At 37.9% G+C, this 18,362-nt stretch overlaps 1 protein-coding gene across 4 annotated transcripts in view; it reads left to right on the top strand.

Annotated features, from left to right (window-relative positions):
• cep43 (centrosomal protein 43) overlaps window positions 1–18,362 on the top strand; it is a 100,153-nt gene that overhangs the window by 23,620 nt on the left and 58,171 nt on the right. For 3 of the 4 annotated variants that reach the window (XM_051925457.1, XM_051925458.1, XM_051925461.1), the window contains 2 exons: window positions 12,096–12,236; window positions 13,245–13,271. In XM_051925457.1, the coding sequence (XP_051781417.1) occupies window positions 12,096–12,236; window positions 13,245–13,271 (168 nt within the window). The remainder of the gene's footprint in view (window positions 1–12,095; window positions 12,237–13,244; window positions 13,272–18,362) is intronic. The other variant, XM_051925460.1, reaches the window with a different exon arrangement.

Raw genomic sequence — 18,362 nt, 5'->3', positions numbered from 1 at the left:
TTTATTATGTTTGCGGTGTGAGAATCGCCGCAGGCGTCCAGTGGCTTGAGTCCATTCGAGTTGTTGTTTGGCAGGCGTCTGCGAGGCGTCTTGGATGTTGTACGAGAGGAATGGACAGGATTCGAGACAACAGCTCACAGGCTGAGCTTTGCAGATCGGGTAATTTCATTACAAGAAAGAACTTATAAACTTTCTTCAATTGTTGTGGAGCATCAGCGACGTCAGCAGGAAACTCAGAATCGTCTTTATGATAGACGCTGTAAGCTCCATGAATTTAAACCTGGTGATCGTGTTCTGGTACTGATTCCAACAGATCTGCACAAATTCCTAGCGAAATAGCAGGGCCCTGCCATTATTGAGGAACGTATGGGGCCAGTGAATTACAAGGTTAGAATACCGGGCCGGCGCAAACCATTCCAGATTTTACATGTTAATCTCTTGAAGGAATGGCATGACCCACAAGGGGGGTACACTTCTTTGGCTGCTGTCTCTCAGACCGATGTTGCCATTGGTGACGATTTGACTGACTCGCAAAAGACAGAGTTGTTATCTTTGATTGAACGGAACACTGATGTTTTTTCAGACTTGCCAGGCGTGACTAATTTTGAAGAACATAACACCAGGTTCAGTAGTGATTTTAGGGTGCAGATGCGCCCGTATCGGATTCCGGAAGCACGACGGGATATTGTGCGCGAGGAAGTCAAAAAGATGCTGGCATTGGGTGTAATTCTCAAAAGTAAAAGTGACTGGTGCAGTCCAGTTGTATTAGTCCCAAAGCAAGATGGCTCGGTTCACTTCTGTATCGATTTCAGGCGCTTGAATAAAGTCTCTAAATTTGATGCTTATCCAATGCCCCGTGTTGATGAGCTGTTGGAAAAACTGGGTCAGGCATCCTATGTCTCCACACTGGATCTCACGAAAGGTTACTGGCAGGTGCCTCTTGAGGCTGATAGTTGCGGAAAAACGGCATTTGTGACTCCTGACCGACTTTATGAATTTACCAGACTCCCATTTGGTCTTCATGGTGCGCCTCTAACTTTCCAGCCTATGATGGATCAGATCTTCCGTCCTCATTCTGAGTATTCCGGGGCATATCTCGATGATGTCGTGATTTTCCGTAATGACTGGCAAACACATTTAGAACATCTCCAGGCTGTCCTCGAAAGCTTAAGACAGGCTGGTTTGACAGCTAACCCCAAGAAGTGTAAATTGGGTATGTCTGAGACTCATTATCTGGGCTACTTCATGGGCAGGGGTTTACTCCGACCTCAATTCAGAAAAGTTGAAGAGATGCTTGCTTATCCACGTCCAGAAACGCAGAAACAAGTATGTGCCTTTCTGGGGCTTGCAGGTTATTACAGAAGATTCATCCCTGATTTTCCAAATAGGTTCCGCACCTCTTTCAGATCTCACTAGAGGCAGGAAAAACCGCCCTGTTGTATGGACAGACGTTTGTGAACGTGCCTTTTGTGATTTGAAAACAGCTTTGTCTTCTTATCCAGTTCTGCGGAATCCCAACTTCTCCAAGGATTTTGTTCTACAGACGGAAGTGCATTTGGTGTAGGCGCCGGCCTGTCCCAGGTTTTTGATGGGGAAGAGCACCCTATCACATTTTTGAGTAGGAAATTGCTTCCTAGGGAGCGTAATTATCCCGACTATTGAAAAAGAATGTTTGGCAATAAAATGGGCTGTGGAAGTGCTTCGTTATTATTTATGGGGTTGAAATTTCACATTAGTGACAGATTACGCTCCGCTTCAGTGGTTATACCGTCAGAAGGAAACAAACTCTCGTCTCATGAGATGGTTTTTGGGTTTGCAACCTTACAGTTTTACAGTGAGGCATCGACCTGGCTCTGAACATATTACTGCTGATGTCCTGTCATGCTTGTTTGAGCCTGGTTTGGAATGTCGCTTAATTCACGAAAATGTGAATAAAGCTGAGGGAGGGGGTGTGAGCTGGGGGGCTGATCACACCCCTGCAGGTAAAAAATGCTGAAAGACTACCTTCACATTGCTCCCTTGCTTGCTGGGTTTACTTGCGGCCGATCGCGTGGTACTTCGCATACTTAAAAGTCCAAACAGCACCTGTCGATTTTTGATTGTTAGCTTTTCTCTCTCTTTGACCTTCCCTGCTCCTGTCGCACACTCCTTTGAAGAGGAAGATATGTTTGCATTCTTTTAATTATGAGACGGAACTGTCATCTCTGTCTTGTCAAGGAGCACGTTTAAACTTTTGAAAAATAGACATGTTTGTTTGCAGTGTTTGAATAAAGTTCCTATCTTTACAACCTCCTGTGTTTCTGTGCAAATCTGTGACCCAAGCGTGACAAGATATATAAAATCTCAATTTATGTATTTATTCATTTAAAGAGCTTCTGTAAAAAGCCTAATGTTCCCCTGATGTCAAATCATATTCTATCTAATCTTCCTGTTGTGAATCAGGTAATTTTCTTTTTTAACTTGAAATACAGTGGTGTGAAAAACTATTTGCCCCCTTCCTGATTTCTTATTCTTTTGCATGTTTGTCACACAAAATGTTTCTGATCATCAAACACATTTAACCATTAGTCAAATATAACACAAGTAAACACAAAATGCAGTTTGTAAATGGTGGTTTTTATTATTTAGGAGAAAAAAAAAATCCAAACCTACATGGCCCTGTGTGAAAAAGTAATTGCCCCTGAACCTAATAACTGGTTGGGCCCCCCTTAGCAGCAATAACTGCAATCAAGCGTTTGCGATAACTTGCAATGAGTCTTTTACAGCGCTCTGGAGGAATTTTGGCCCACTCATCTTTGCAAAATTGTTGTAATTCAGCTTTATTTGAGGGTTTTCTAGCATGAACCGCCTTTTTATGGTCATGCCATAGCATCTCAATTGGATTCAGGTCAGGACTTTGACTAGGCCACTCAAAGTCTTCATTTTGTTTTTCTTCAGCCATTCAGAGGTGGATTTGCTGGTGTGTTTTGGGTCATTGTCCTGTTGCAGCACCCAAGATCGCTTCAGCTTGAGTTGACGAAACAGATGGCCGGACATTCTCCTTCAGGATTTTTTGGTAGACAGTAGAATTCATGGTTCCATCTATCACAGCAAGCCTTCCAGGTCCTGAAGCAGCAAAACAACCCCAGACCATCACACTACCACCACCATATTTTACTGTTGGTATGATGTTCTTTTCTGAAATGCTGTGTTCCTTTTACGCCAGATGTAACGGGGACATTTGCCTTCCAAAAAGTTCAACTTTTGACTCATCAGTCCACAAGGTATTTCCCAAAAGTCTTGGTAATCATTGAGATGTTTTCTTAGCAAAATTGAGACGAGCCCCTAATGTTCTTTTTGCTTAACAGTGTTTGCATCTTGGAAATCTGCCATGCAGGCCGTTTTTGCCAGTCTCTTTCTTATGGTGGAGTCGTGAACACTGACCTTAATTGAGGCAAGTGAGGCCTGCAGTTCTTTAGACGTTGTCCTGGGGGTCTTTTGTGACCTCTCGGATGAGTCGTCTCTGCGCTCTTGGGGTAATTTTGGTCGGCCGGCCACTCCTGGGAAGGTTCACCACTGTTCCATGTTTTTGCCATTTGTGGATAATGGCTCTCACTGTGGTTCGCTGGAGTCCCAAAGCTTTAGAAATGGCTTTATAACCTTTACCAGACTGATAGATCTCAATTACTTCTGTTCTCATTTGTTCCTGAATTTCTTTGGATCTTGGCATGATGTCTAGCTTTTGAGGTGCTTTTGGTCTACTTCTCTGTGTCAGGCAGCTCCTATTTAAGTGATTTCTTGATTGAAACAGGTGTGGCAGTAATCAGGCCTGGGGGTGGCTACGGAAAATTGAACTCAGGTGTGATACACCACAGTTAGGTTATTTTTTAACAAGGGGGCAATTACTTTTTCACACAGGGCCATGTAGGTTTGGATTTTTTTTCTCCCTAAATAATAAAAACCATCATTTAAAAACTGCATTTTGTGTTTACTTCTGTTATATTTGACTAATGGTTAAATGTGTTTGATGATCAGAAACATTTTGTGTGACAAACATGCAAAAGAATAAGAAATCAGGAAGGGGGCAAATAGTTTTTCACACCACTGTACGTGCATGTTCCCTGTTCCTGGTTTTAAGAAAAGATTCCAGTTAAGAGCCACTTTGAGCTTTTTAAAATACTTGCTGTTAGTGCTGGGTGGTATGACCAAAATTCTATATCACGGTATTTTTCAAAATTATACCAGTTTCACGGTATTGGATGGTATTTTTTTTCCCATGCATGAGTGGATGTTAACCACATTTTCCACTGCAGTTACTGGCTAAGAATAACCTATTCCACTGTCATGAAAATTGAACATTGTACAAAAAACATTTTAATGTGCACACAAGTATTAATACAGATTTGGATGGCCCCATAAAGTGATAGTTTTCAAGGGGGTGGCACTAATGAAGAGAAGGAATCGCATTGTATGACAGATGCAGTCAAAATATAGAGCCTTTTTATTGAGCAAAGTTTGCAAACAACTTAAACTAAAATTTTGACAACATATTTTCAACCATCCAAAGAGGCATTTAGACTTAGTAAAATATCCAGAGGTGCTTGTCAAAAGTTGTATTGCACTGAACATGTCTTGGAAAAGGAATAAATAGTAGATATTTTTTGTAAACCAACTACACTTTCTGTTAATGTTAACAATCTCTGTCCACTGACACATTAAAGTGACTTTTTAAACAACTTTACCATCATTAAACTGCATAATATTTAAACTAATAAATTATAACAATATAATAAATAATAGTGCAACTTTCAGTAATAATACTATTACTTCCAAGACTTCAAAGCCCAGGTGCATTACACGGTATTCACCAAATTAAAATAAAATAAAGTAAAACAAGTGCAACTTGGTGATGACATCTTTACCAACTGAACCATCATTAAGGCAAACTGCATTAATATGGACCTTGCTTGAAGCTAAGCTAGATACCTGTACATAGATAATAAAACTGCAACTTGCATTTATAATGGTATTTTTGGTATAGCCCTACGGAAGCATATTAGGGCCACGGAAATGTAGAGAATACATTCAACATGTTGTCACACTATTACACAGTACCCAGGTACATTACACAGTATTGAAAAAAAAAAAAAACAAGTACAACTTGGCTTGCAGTATTCACACATTTGAACATAATGGTCCACATCCGACCCTTTAAAACCGAAGTATCTACAGACAACAGACACGTCTACTTTTTTTGGAAAAAGTTCTTCTGTGTCATCATGTTCAACTTTATTGTCTGCTACAGTTTCAGTTTCAGAATGTTCTTATGTCCATTTTCACTGTTCAATACCTTCACTAACGCATGTACTCCGTTGCATTCGTGTTCTGTGGTGCAGCAGTTAAAAAAGGGTCCCCCCTTAAACAGTTTCCCGCTGCGCCACGTTCCTAATGTTGTTTAGGCTATTTAAACCGGTGTTGCGGTATAAGAAAAATCCATATCATAACAAAAATAAAAAATGTTTTTTTGGTATGAACCGGTATACCACCCAGTTGGTAATGTTGTCCATGAAAGACAGTTGGCAGTTAAGGTAAATCTTGTATCACTGTGTGTGTGTGTGTGTGTGTGTGTTTTGTGTTTTCCCTCTCCAATATTGCTAAGCCCCATATTGTTTTGCGTAACTGCTTTAAAAACAATCTCCTGTGCATCACTGGCACCATCATGTGTATTTGTGTTTTTACCCAGAACATGTGTTTGTATATCCAGTTAAACTGGTGATATGACTCGGAAAGTGTTTTCTAGTCAGCTAAAATATTTTCTGATTTTTGCATGCAAAGGATTAAAAAGTATGATCTAATGGATGATTGTAAACAACTAGATTGTGTGTTTAGTTAAGATGCTCTTCTGGTTTTGGTTAATTTGTGTAAGTTATTTCCTTACGTTTTTTAGAAGAGACAAACCCCTCATTTTGTGTAGCACTTATTATGCTTTGTTTGTCCTGTTTATTGCCACTAGGTGGCAGCTCATCCATTTCAATCTGATGTTGATATTAAGAAGGGCTACATTCTAAGGCAGGATTTTCATGTTCAGTCCTGTGATGGTGGCTGCAGATTTTTGTCCCAGCCTATATCGGAATAAGTGAGTGAATATCTCATTGTTTAATTACCCAATTATCTGACCATTTTCTTTCAAATTCAGTTTTTCTGTGGAGTGTGCTGTCTTAATAGTATCTGAATATTGACAAGGAATAAATAGCTGAATTGACAGGAGCAAATGATGCTAATTACTAAAGGGTCTCAGCTACTTCAGTGTTATCCACTTGGGTACTTTTTAGCAAATAATGGCTTAAAAGATAAGTTCTGTATTTTTCAAGTCAAAGTTATATCATTCCTTCACAATCATGGTATGTATTAGTTTGCCACATGAAATTGCTTTCAGAAGTAAAGGATATTTTATAAATTTAAAAAATATCTAGCCCTCTCTTGTGTTTTATAGTGGAGCTTATGAGTGCTGGTGTCTCATTATAAAGAAAAAATTTTGAAACCTACCCAATACGTCTCTTTTGAAGTGGCAAAGGTTTCAATTTAAGAAAGCATACCTTAAACATTTATAAGGCGTTCTTGTAATAATGAAAGAAACTAAAAATAATTATTTTATCACTGATTCTTCGTACTACTTTCTCAAGATTAAGGACATGTTTCTTTTGCCTGTTTGTCAGCTTGCAGCGGTTGTTGCATTTGCAGTTACAACAAACAGTCAGTGCACCTCCCTCGGCCATTTACATTCTGTGTTGCTATTTTACACAGCATACAGAACAAGATGCATGGTGAATCAATTGTTCTTTGTATGCATAACAATACACGTAAATTGAATTGATTTACACTGCAGTTTATTTTTAATCAAAACCTTCAATTTTTTTGGAAAGAGCCAAACCACCTTTTCTGTAGGGTGCCTTGCACATGCATGATCTAAAAAAAAAAAAAAAAAAAAAAATTGAGGCACAACAAACCAATTAATTTTTTTTTTTTTATTCCGTGATGAGTTACTGTTACTGAAGATCTGGTAATTAAAGAACTGAGTACAGTGTTTTTGAGTAAGTATATTCACAAACACAGATGCCAAGCAATCTGTAAATACACTGGGAGTACACGTAGATGCCATGTAGAACCTGGTGCGATGAGGCACAAATGACAGCTCTGTCTGACTGTTGTGCCTGCCTTGTGTCCAGTGCTTGCTGGAATAGGCTCCCACTGCCCTGTGATCCTGCACTAGAAACGAGGGTTAAGAAGATGGAGGGATTATGTTCATTATTATTATTATTATTATTGTTGTTATTAAGCTTATAGGTGAAAAAATATACAAATACATTAATGGATGGAAGATACTGAGAATTATGAAGATGTTGTTTGTTATTATTAGAACATTATTTTTATTCAACCGTACATTTGATAAGTTCAGAAGGTTAGAAAGATGAATGGATCGAGGTATTATTATTATTACTTTTGGGCTGCACAGTGGTAGTGCTGCAGTCTGTTAGTGAAGGAGACTGGGGTTTGCCTCCTGGATGTTTCCTGCATGGATTTTCCACATCCTCACTCCCCAAGTGCTCCAGTTTTCTCCCACAGTCCAAATGAATGTAGGTTAGGCAGATTAGTGTTGGTAAAGTGGCCTATTTGTGGGTATTTGTCATATAATTTACTGAGGCCCTGCCTGGGGGTTGTTCCCGCCTTGCATGTGATGCTTGCTCAGATAGACTCCAGATGGCCTGCAACCCTGCCCTAGAAGGATGGGTTAGAAAGATGGGTGGATGGATGCCTGTATGGTCTGTTTAGTTCTTTTCACTTGATTACATGGTACTCACAAGCTAAATATGCTAAATACAGAGAAAATCCTCTGTATAGTGAAATTATAAAAATATTTTGACTTTTTCAGTGATTATTGTCTAGTTGTCAACGGCAGTAAAACACATTTGGACATCAACATTAAATAATTAACAATGTTTAGTGATGACTTTCCAAGGTGAATCAATGCTGCTGGGGCCATATACCTCTTCCCTGTTACTCAGGCAGCATCAAGGACAGTCCCCCTGGGGCTAAAAGGAAGCTGTTGAGTAAGATGAACTTGCAAACTAAGATGCACAGCTGGTCAGCTTTTAAAATGTCTGAATCTCACAACAGTGGTTTGCTTTTTGCATTTTATCCCTGTTGAAACAATAAAATATGTGTAATCTCAAGACTGTAATCAATAACATTTTTGCTTGAAAAATGAATGTATTTGTTAAGTTTTTATGCTTTTGTTTATAATGGTTTTCCAGTATCCATAAGCTTCATAAAACACAAAAGTGGGCTAGTTATAGTTTAATTTTTTTTCTTCACTTTTGAATACGGTTTCATGAGGCAAACTTTTATTTATATATATATATAATATGTATGTATGTATGTATGCATACTAGACATTAAGCCCGTTACAATAACGGGCGCTAGAATAGTACTGCATAAACATTAGTAGAAACAGTCTATATTAAATGGCAAAGGACCATCTATTTTCTGTTACAGTAATACTGGCTTGTATGTGGCTGTAATATGCGTCACTGTATTGTGAGCCTTTAATTTTCTCTCACAGTAATACATCTCTCCAGCAAGTATTTTAATCTGTGCTGGCGTGCAGCTGATTATTGCATGTATGGCTTCTCCCCAGCAACGGATTTTATGTGTGCGAAAATAAATCTACTTTTAAAAGTCATCCTATTGTAATATCATGAAAATTCGTATATTTAGGAAAACACTTTACACTTTACCGGTCCAAGTTTGTTAATCGCAAATCTGACATCCTCAGAGTGAACAACAAACACTAATCCCACCTCTTTGGGGAAGCTGGTCTCCACGTCACAGTACCCGATTGGATTTCTCGTGCGTTATGTTTTAGGTCTTACCTCATTTACTGAAATCCGATTGGATCGGCCGCGCGATATTTTATAGGTCTCGCCCTCTCTGTCTTGTGTGACGCATCAGGCGGCATTTGAAGCATCGCACCGTGCCCCGCGCATGCGCACTTCATCAGAAGACACACACACACAGACACATGGACGCACACAGGGATTTTATTAAAGAGGATATATATCAGCTATCTTTTTAATAGCCTGTATGAATGCAAGGGGGCACCAAAAAGCCTCAAACACAGTCCTAGGTTCAAATAAAGCAGTGTTTATTACAAATACCTTGTACAAGCAATAACTTTGGGCCTCCTGTCTGGGTAAGGGACCACCCCCTCTCCTGTGTGGTACTTACACCTGAAAATTAACAAAGAATGAAACATTAAACAGCAAGATGACAATAATTGGTTCATCTTCATTTAACACAAAGACATACTTGCTTCACCTAGTAATCTATAATAATAAAAGGCAAAGTCCTCACTGACTGACTGACTCACTCACTCACTGACTGACTCATCACTAATTCTCCAACTTCCCGTGTAGGTGGAAGGCTGAAATTTGGCAGGCTCATTCCTTACAGCTTACTTACAAAAGTTAGGCAGGTTTCATTTCGAAATTCAAAGCGTGATGGTCATAACTGGAACATATTTTTTGTCCATACACTGTAATGGAGGAGGCGGAGTCACGTATCGCGTCATCACGCCTCCTACGTAATCACGTGAACTAAAAACAAGGAAGAGATTTACAGCACGAGTCGCACGCGGGAACGAAGGTAAATGACGTTAATTTTTGACTGTCTTTTAATACTGTGTAAGCATACATATTAACACATGTGCAATTAAACGTGTGCATTTACGGGGTGATTTCTCAGGCTTAAAAGCTCGCCTTTTACTAAAAAGGTAAATGCAAAACTATTTTTCAATCAGTTTATTGAAACGCTCCCGTTAAGGATTGCAATAACATATTCGCGAGATAAAAGAACGAAGTAGGGGGAAATGGAGGAACAGCCGCAAACAGCGAAGAGCAAAAAATTAATTAAACAATTGAGAACGGAGCGAGTTAAGCATACAAGCATGTTCATAAGGGAAACAAACCACGGTGTAAAACGTAAGTTTAAATAAAGTTTATAGAAACGCTCCCGCTGCGGATTGCAATAACATATTCGCGAGATAAAAGTTTAATGAGAAGACACGAGGTATAAACGAACCACACGCCGTGGCACAACGTTAGGGGCAACAGTTTCAACCATTCTATGATCTGCTTCTCGCAACTGAAAGACGGCACATGGCGGATGTTAGCCGACTTGCTGACCGCAACGTTAGGGGCTTCAAGTATGGCACTGACGCCACATCTCAGTGCCAACACTTTGCAGACTGTACTTAAAAGACACGCCCTCCTCACTGGACAGTTAAAAAGACCAATCAAACTAACGATGACATCAAGTATTACCCAATCAAAAGTAGGAAAGGAGGCATCTTCATAAAATGCGTGTGGGATGATTTGCATGAGACGCTGCTTTAAAAAAAAAATGATTAAAAAAATACGGGATAAATCCTGTCCAGTATTGATTCAAAACGGGACGCGCAATTTCATTGTCAAACGCGGCACGATTCCGTATTTTAAAGGACGGGTGGCAACCCTACAGTGCCAGGTAACCACCCATACAATCAGATTGTGATTCACACTAGGAATGCAATGAATGTAATTACCCCGATCTACATACAAGGCGAAAGTCTTGCAACATTCAAAGATGATGGTTTGGGATAATTAGTACTTATTAAGTACACCATGGAACATAAAAGAGCTTATCAAGCCTTGAACCGAAAAAAGCAACATCTCAGAGATCGTACAAAAAAAAAAAGGAAGGTAATGTCGTTTTACTCGCTGTAGATTTTAGTGAAACATTACCAGTTATTCCACGAGGGAGACCAGCAGATGAACTCAACGCTTCTTTAAAATCCATGCTTCTCCCACGGTCGGTTATATGTCGCGTGTTCTCGGGTAGGTACACCAAAAAATGTATACATTTAAGCATGTAATGGGCAAAGAAAAAATGAGGTATACCCGAAGGCACTGCAGTAGTACTCAATGTAACTTTACTTCTTAAATGTTAATGTTTTACTGTTTAATAATTTATACGCTTCTTATATATTGTTCAAATTCTTTTATCAAAATACCAGTGACAGCGCAATGCACGATAACATGGAGTGAATACACCATACGCATCTGCCCACGGCCGCCCTGGTGTGCGCAGATAGGAGTTGATTCTAAAATAAAATAAACATAAAAAGAGTAATACAATCATCACCCATAAAGCGGATAGCAGACGTGACGTATTATATGTGTACCAGATTTCAAGTCAATAGGTGAAACAGTTTGCAAGCTACAGGTGATTTAAAATCCTGGACAGACCAACGAAAAGCCACGGTAGCAAATTATACAAGAAAATTTTACTGTTTAATTATTTATATTTATATGAAATGTGCTTCTTATATATTACTTCATATTCTCATATGATAATGATGTTAATGTTGTTTATATTGATTTCTATGTTATTGTAAGTACATCTATGTGTGTATATGTATGTATGTATGTATGTATGTGTGTATATATATATATATATATATATATATATATATATATAAAAAATATATGTGTATATGTATATATAATATATCTGTATATGTGTGTATATGTGTATATGTATATATATATGACAGCAACACTCATAACAATGACAACACAATTACATTGACAATCATGTTACGTTATTTTTAAAATGTTTCCTTTACTTTTTCATAACCTCTTTAACACACTACTTCTCCGCTGCGAAGCGCGGGTATTTTGCTAGTCATTTTATAATTCCTGGAATAGCATAATAAAACACAGACACTGGGAAATAACACATTGCTTAATTAATGAATGAAGTTCAGTTAAAAGGAAATTGATTGAGAGAAAAACCTGCAGGGAACAAGAGGACTGAGCTTGAAAACCCCTTCTCTAAGATAGTTTTCAATTAAACTTCCAATTTTTGTAATCTGAAACATTGAAAATAGTCACTGAATTTCAGGAACTTTTTTTGTACCACAGCATAAAACAATATTATATACCACTTGACTTTGTTAAAATGTGTCAGTATTGTAACACTGTTTACGATGTGTTTTGTATTTGTGTCTTTTCGTGTAGCTAAATGGATTGGAGAGCCGAGAAGTTGTGGCTAGAGAGCTTGGTATTTCAGAGACAGATGGAACCAAGGCACCACTCTTGCTGGAAGTGCTGAAGAGGGGCCAGCGCAAAGAGAAAGACAAAGACTCCAGTTTTGCTCAGGTCTGTGTGATAAAGGAGTACCCATGTTCTATTAGTGAAAAATGGTGCACCCCTTGTGCTGTTGTAAAATATAATTAAACCAAGTATTTCACTTTGTTTTTATGGTTATTTTATTTAATGTGCAACATGTTCATAGAGGAATGGGGGAAAGGAGGACTAATTACTATTAATATGTGGTACATGTCTTGGTTTAGTGAGGAAGTTTGAAGTTCTATAGTTTTAAATCTGTTGGTGTTGTAGAGTATCTGTAGATTTTTTTTTATGTAAAATCATTTTGAAATAGCAGTGATCAGAATGGATCTTAAATAAGTGAACAGTACATCTGTGAATTGTTTTTACTCTGTGAACCAGAGAAGCTGTATATTTAATTGCCAAAAAATTACTAGTTTATGCCATAATAAGCTAAATCATTTTCTTTGGCACAGAAATTAGCTCAAAAGAAGAAAGTGAACTGGTTATCTGAAAATAGTTTATACAGATAAATCAATCACTCTGTATTTGTAGTTTCTCTGTATCAGATTTTTGATATTTACTTCATATTTTGTATTCCCATTTTTAGATTACCAAATATTCATTCACTTTTGTCCATACCTGCACACATGATAAAGAGAGATTCTTTAAAAAGTCAAGCTAAAGCTGGTTTTTAAGTTTACAACAGCATCTTGTGGAGTTAAAGCAAGCATTTGCACACTTCTGTATTTTAATTGTTCCCTTTTGAGATTTTTAACATTAAGCAGGAAGCTTTGTCTCGTTAGCATGTTCCAGTAAGATCAGTAAACCTAAAGATTATTTCACTGTTTCAACTGTGTATGAAAGGTTTAACATATTGCACTGAGAATATATAAGGAAGAATGTATGTTGTAAAGTCTGTGTATAAGGGTGTATTTCACTTAATTGCTTTTTTCTTTTAAAAAATTGGGGAAATGCTTTCTTTCTTGTAAATCAGTATTATAATCATCAATGTTTCCCTTTATGCTTTGCTGATTTCTTCTTTGCTCTCTGCTATAGGGTGATTGCATTGTCCGTATTCCAAAGGTACAGAATCTCTCTCTTTTTTATTTTTCTATTAATCTATGGGTATGCCATCTCTGTAAGGTGATATTTAGAAAATATATTTCTATCACTTGCATGCATAATTTTCTTAGTTTATTTAGACATTAATATGTTGTTACATATTAGCAACTAGTAGTAAGAAAGATAGAACTTTATTTGTCCCCAAGGGAAAATGTGGCTATTTACAGAAGCTCTTTAAATAATATGTAAATACGTAAATAGGTAGATAAGTAAGTAAAAATAAATAGTTAAACATACATGCGCATACACACACAAGTACACACTGTAGTCTGAACACACACCAGAATTATTATTAAAAAGAAAGAAAAGTTCAGACTTGGTTACAAAAGTACAAGATGCCCTAATGTAAAATCCAAATTCTTGTCTTCCTGTTGTTCAATTTGCTTCTGCACAATAACAAATTTGTCCTACTTTTCTGAAACCTTACACTTCTCCTCTTAAGATACTGCTGTGCATTGTATAAGTCAATGGAGTCTTGACTAAAAAGTCAGAGAGATACATTTAATCATTTTTTCCATGTTGCTATGGTTTTATATACACTGCCCTCCACAATTATTCACATCCCTGGTTATGATGGGTAAAAAAAAAAAAGCTTTTTAAAAAAATTATCTTTTGGTGAATTACCTTAATCTCACACTGAAAAAAATGAGAGAAATCTAACCATTACCTGAAACAAATTAAAAAAAATAATTCCTCATGAAGAAATAATTATTTTTAACAATACCACATTCCAGTCAGGCTTCCGACGTTTTCACAGCACTGAGACGGCACTAGTTAAGATCACTAATGATCTTTTAGTGGCTGCAGACTCAGGCCTAATCACAATCCTTGTTCTTCTTGACCTCAGTGCTGCATTTGCCACTGTCTGTCATTTCACCCTGTTAAAAAGGCTATCTGCACTAGGTATTTCTCACATTCCGTTAACTTGGTTTAAGTCATATCTTACAGACAGAACTCAATTCATTCAGCTGGATACATGTACCTCCACTCCCACTCCTGTAGTATCTGGGGTTCCTCAGGGTTCTGTCCTTGGCCCCTTGCTGTTTATCATTTATCTGCTTCCTTTGGGTGTCATTTTTCGTAAATGGAAGATAAACTTTCATTGTTACGCAGATGACACCCAGTTATATATTTCCACTTCACCATCTGCATCGCTTCCACCACCCTCACTTACTGATTGCCTTGCTGAGATCAAGTCTTGGTTATCTTCCAACTTCTTGCAATTGAACTCTAATAAAACTGAGGTGCTTCTTATGGGCACGAAATATGCAATAGCGAAGGCATCAAAGATCTCAGTATTAATAGACAATACTTCTGTTACCTGTACTGATCAGATAAAAAGCCTTGGTGTAATTCTGGACAGCACGTTATCTTTCCAGTCTCACATCAGTTCTGTTACTCGAGCAGCTTACTTTCACCTGCGAAACATTAATTGCTTGTGTCCATTTTTGTCAAATCACTCTACTGCTATTTTAGTCAACAGTTTGGTCACCTCCCACCTGGACTATTGCAATTCACTTCTCTTTGGTCTGCCTCAAAAGTTACTACATAAACTTCAACTTGTTCAAAATTCGGCTGCTCGTATAATTACTAAAACACCCTATTCTGATCACAAAAACACCCGTTATTCAGCAGCTTCATTGGCTGCCAATAAAGTTTAGGGTCAACTACAAAATTTTAGTCCTTACATATAAGGCCATTCATAATCTTGCCCCCACATACCTCTCACAGCTCCTTCAAGTCACTAAACCCTCTCGTATGCTCAGATCCTCTTTTTCCATTAACTTAAATAATCCACCAGCACGTCTTGTTACGATGGGATATCGCGCATTTAGCAGATCGGCACCTTCCTTATGGAACTCATTACCTGCTTATCTTAGGAATATGACTACCCTTCACCAATTTCAGGCTAATCTTAAAACTTATCTGTTCAAAATTGCTTATTCATTGTAACTGTTATTGGTGTTTTATCTGATGTTTTATTTGGATTTTAAATTTTCTAGTTATTGAATGTTTATTTTTTAACCTGATTGTACAGTGACCTTGAGTTTTTTGAAAGGCGCTTCAAATAAAATGTATTATTATTATTATTATGTGCTGTGATTATTGGTACCCCAGCATTTGACACTTTGTGCAACCTCCCTTTGTCAATAAAACAGCACTATATTTTTTTGTTCTTATAGTGAGATCATTCCACTTTACAGAATCTCTTCCACCTATCCTATTCACCTCATTTCACAGATTTTCAGTGGAGGTAAGGTGTGGGGACTAAAGCAGCCATGGTAGAAACTTGATTTTGTGTTCCTTTAACTATTTTTGTGTTGATTTGGGCATATGTTTTGGTTCTTTGCCTTCCTGGAAGATCTAACAATGATCCAGTTTTAGTTTCTTGGCAGAAGTAGCCAGGCTTTTTGTGGAGTTCATGAAGTCATGTACCCTAACAAGTTTCTAAGGGCCTTTGGAGGAAAAACAGATCCACATCACAGAACATCTACCATACTTGACAGTGGGGATCAGGTTATTTTTATCCTTCTCTTTAAGCCAACCCCACTTTTAATGTTTGTTGCCAAAAACTTGATTCTGGTTTTGTCTGATCATAGAACGGTTCCATTGAAAGTTTCAGTAGCATTTGGTGAGCTCCAGGTGTGTACGCTTGTGGTTAAATGATAGGAAATACTTTTTTGTTGCATGTCTGTCTGTTTTTTTTTTTTTATTTAACCTTCCTTACTGTGCATTCAAAATAAAATTTGGGTTCTCTTCCAGGCAAGTAATCCCTTTTGCACTAAGTGATTTTTTGGCATTATTGCACCTACATTATATGCCCAATAATAAACAGCTATTGCTCCTTTATTGTATGTAATAAAGGAGCTGAAAATAGCTGAAGAGCTCTCCAAAAAACTGGATTTTGCAGTACATAACCACACATTTTATGATGCACAATCCTAGAATCAAGTTTCTTTTGTGCCCCAGTCTGTCAGCTATCATTGTACAGTAATCCCTCGCTATATCGCGCTTCACCTTTCGCGGCTTCACTCTATCGCGGATTTTATATGTAAGCATATTTAAATATATATTGCGGATTTTTTGCTGGTTCGCGGATTTCTGAGGTCAATGGGTCTTTTAATTTCTGGTACATGCTTCCTCAGTTGGTTTGCCCAGTTGATTTCATACAAGGGACGCTATTGGCAGATGGCTGAGAAGCTACCCAACTTACTTTTCTTTCTCTCTCTCTTGCGCTGACATTCTCTGATCCTGACGTAGGGGGATTGAGCAGGGGGGCTGTTCGCACACCTAGACGATATGGATGCTAGTCTAAAAATGCTGAAAGATTATCTTCATGTTGCTCCCCTCTGTGCAGCTGCACGGTGCTTCGCATACTTAAAAGCACGAAGGGCACGTATTGATTTTCAATTGTTTGTTTTTCTCTCTCTCTCTCTCTTTCTTTCTGTGCTCCTGACGGAGGGGGTGTGAGCTGCCGCCTTCAACAGCTTTGTGCCGCGGTGCTTCGCATACTTAAAAGCCAAACAGCCCTATTGATTTGTTTGCTTTTCTCTCTCTTTCTGACATTCTGTGCTAATGACGCACAGATATGTTTGCATTCTTTTAATTATGAGACGAAACTGTCATCTCTGTCTTGTCATGGAGCACAGTTTAAACTTTTGAAAAAGAGACAAATGTTTGTTTGCAGTGTTTGAATAAAGCTCCTGTCTCCCTACAACCTCCTGTGTTTCTGTGCAAATCTGTGACCCAAGCATGACAATATAAAAATAACCATATGAACATATGGTTTCTACTTCGCGGATTTTCACCTTTCGCAGGGGGTTCTGGAACGCAACCCCCGCGATGGAGGAGGGATTACTGTACCAGGTTTAGATGTCATATCCCATGGTATTGCAAAGATATACTATTTGTCACAAGGTGTCCCCTTTTTGGAAGCCTAGCATCCCTTTTGGGAAACATTTCGTCTCTTGCACTTAAATCTCTCAAAACTAGTTTTGCAGTTGCAGGTTCATTTTTATAAAGAAAACACACACACAAACACTTACGCTACTCTGAAGCAACTAATAAACAATTTGTAAATATATATGTAATTTACTTGTCTAGACTTTTACTTTCAAAATTATTTTTCATGCCAGTCCTTAAAACAATTTAATCCAGCACTAGACACAGAAGAAGCTTAAATTTTGTACACTAGATTGGGTTTTTTGTGCTGCAGTTCACCCATCTTCTTCTGCCTTCTGTTGCAGCTGCCCCATAATTTTGGTGCGTTATTTTATTTTTTTTGCTTTTGCTTTTTATTTGCATTTCACATCTGGAATAAACTAAATACATACATATATTCATACATTTTCACAGCAGTTCCTTCCATTGCAGGGTTATGGGGTATGGACCATGCCTTTGCTGGTAGTCCTGGACACAGGGCAGGAAACAGTCAGTTGCATAGTGATCAGTTTTGCCATTTATTGGTATTTGCAAAAAACATATGAGCATGAAATACACCAAAGTACTATTCAAATTTATCCATCTGTCTCTCAATAAACAGAAAATGATTAGACATACAGATGGAATCCTGTTACAATGAATCTCATGGGATCATAAAACTATTTTGTTATAACAAATTTCATTATAACGAATATGAGGTAAAATACATGTTGTTTTGTGTCTGGGGCTGCTGGCAATTCTCCATGTCTAACAGCAGCGGTGCAAGAACAGCTTTGTAGCTGCCCTGCTGCGTCTGGTAAACAGTAAACACAGTATATAATTGGTTGTCCTCTGCAGGATCAGGGTTTGAACTCCTTCCTAAAAGGCAAGTTGAAAAGAAGGTAATACAAAAATCAAGGCCAATGTATTAATTCTCAAATTGGCATAGCATATGAAACACAAACATGTCAAAATAAAAAAATGATTGAAACGACTATTGACTTTGAATGCACTGCTAAAGACTGTTTTAATTGAAATCATATGAATCTCTTAAATGGGCATACATTAAAACTTGTGTCAGAACTCCGCAAATATTATCCTCGATTTGTTCATCACCATCAGCAATTGAAA

Source organism: Erpetoichthys calabaricus, chromosome 3, assembly GCF_900747795.2.
Source record: "Erpetoichthys calabaricus chromosome 3, fErpCal1.3, whole genome shotgun sequence".
Lineage (NCBI taxonomy): Eukaryota > Metazoa > Chordata > Cladistia > Polypteriformes > Polypteridae > Erpetoichthys > Erpetoichthys calabaricus.
Note: the sequence above shows the minus strand (reverse complement) of the source record. Positions and strands in the feature narration are given on the sequence as shown.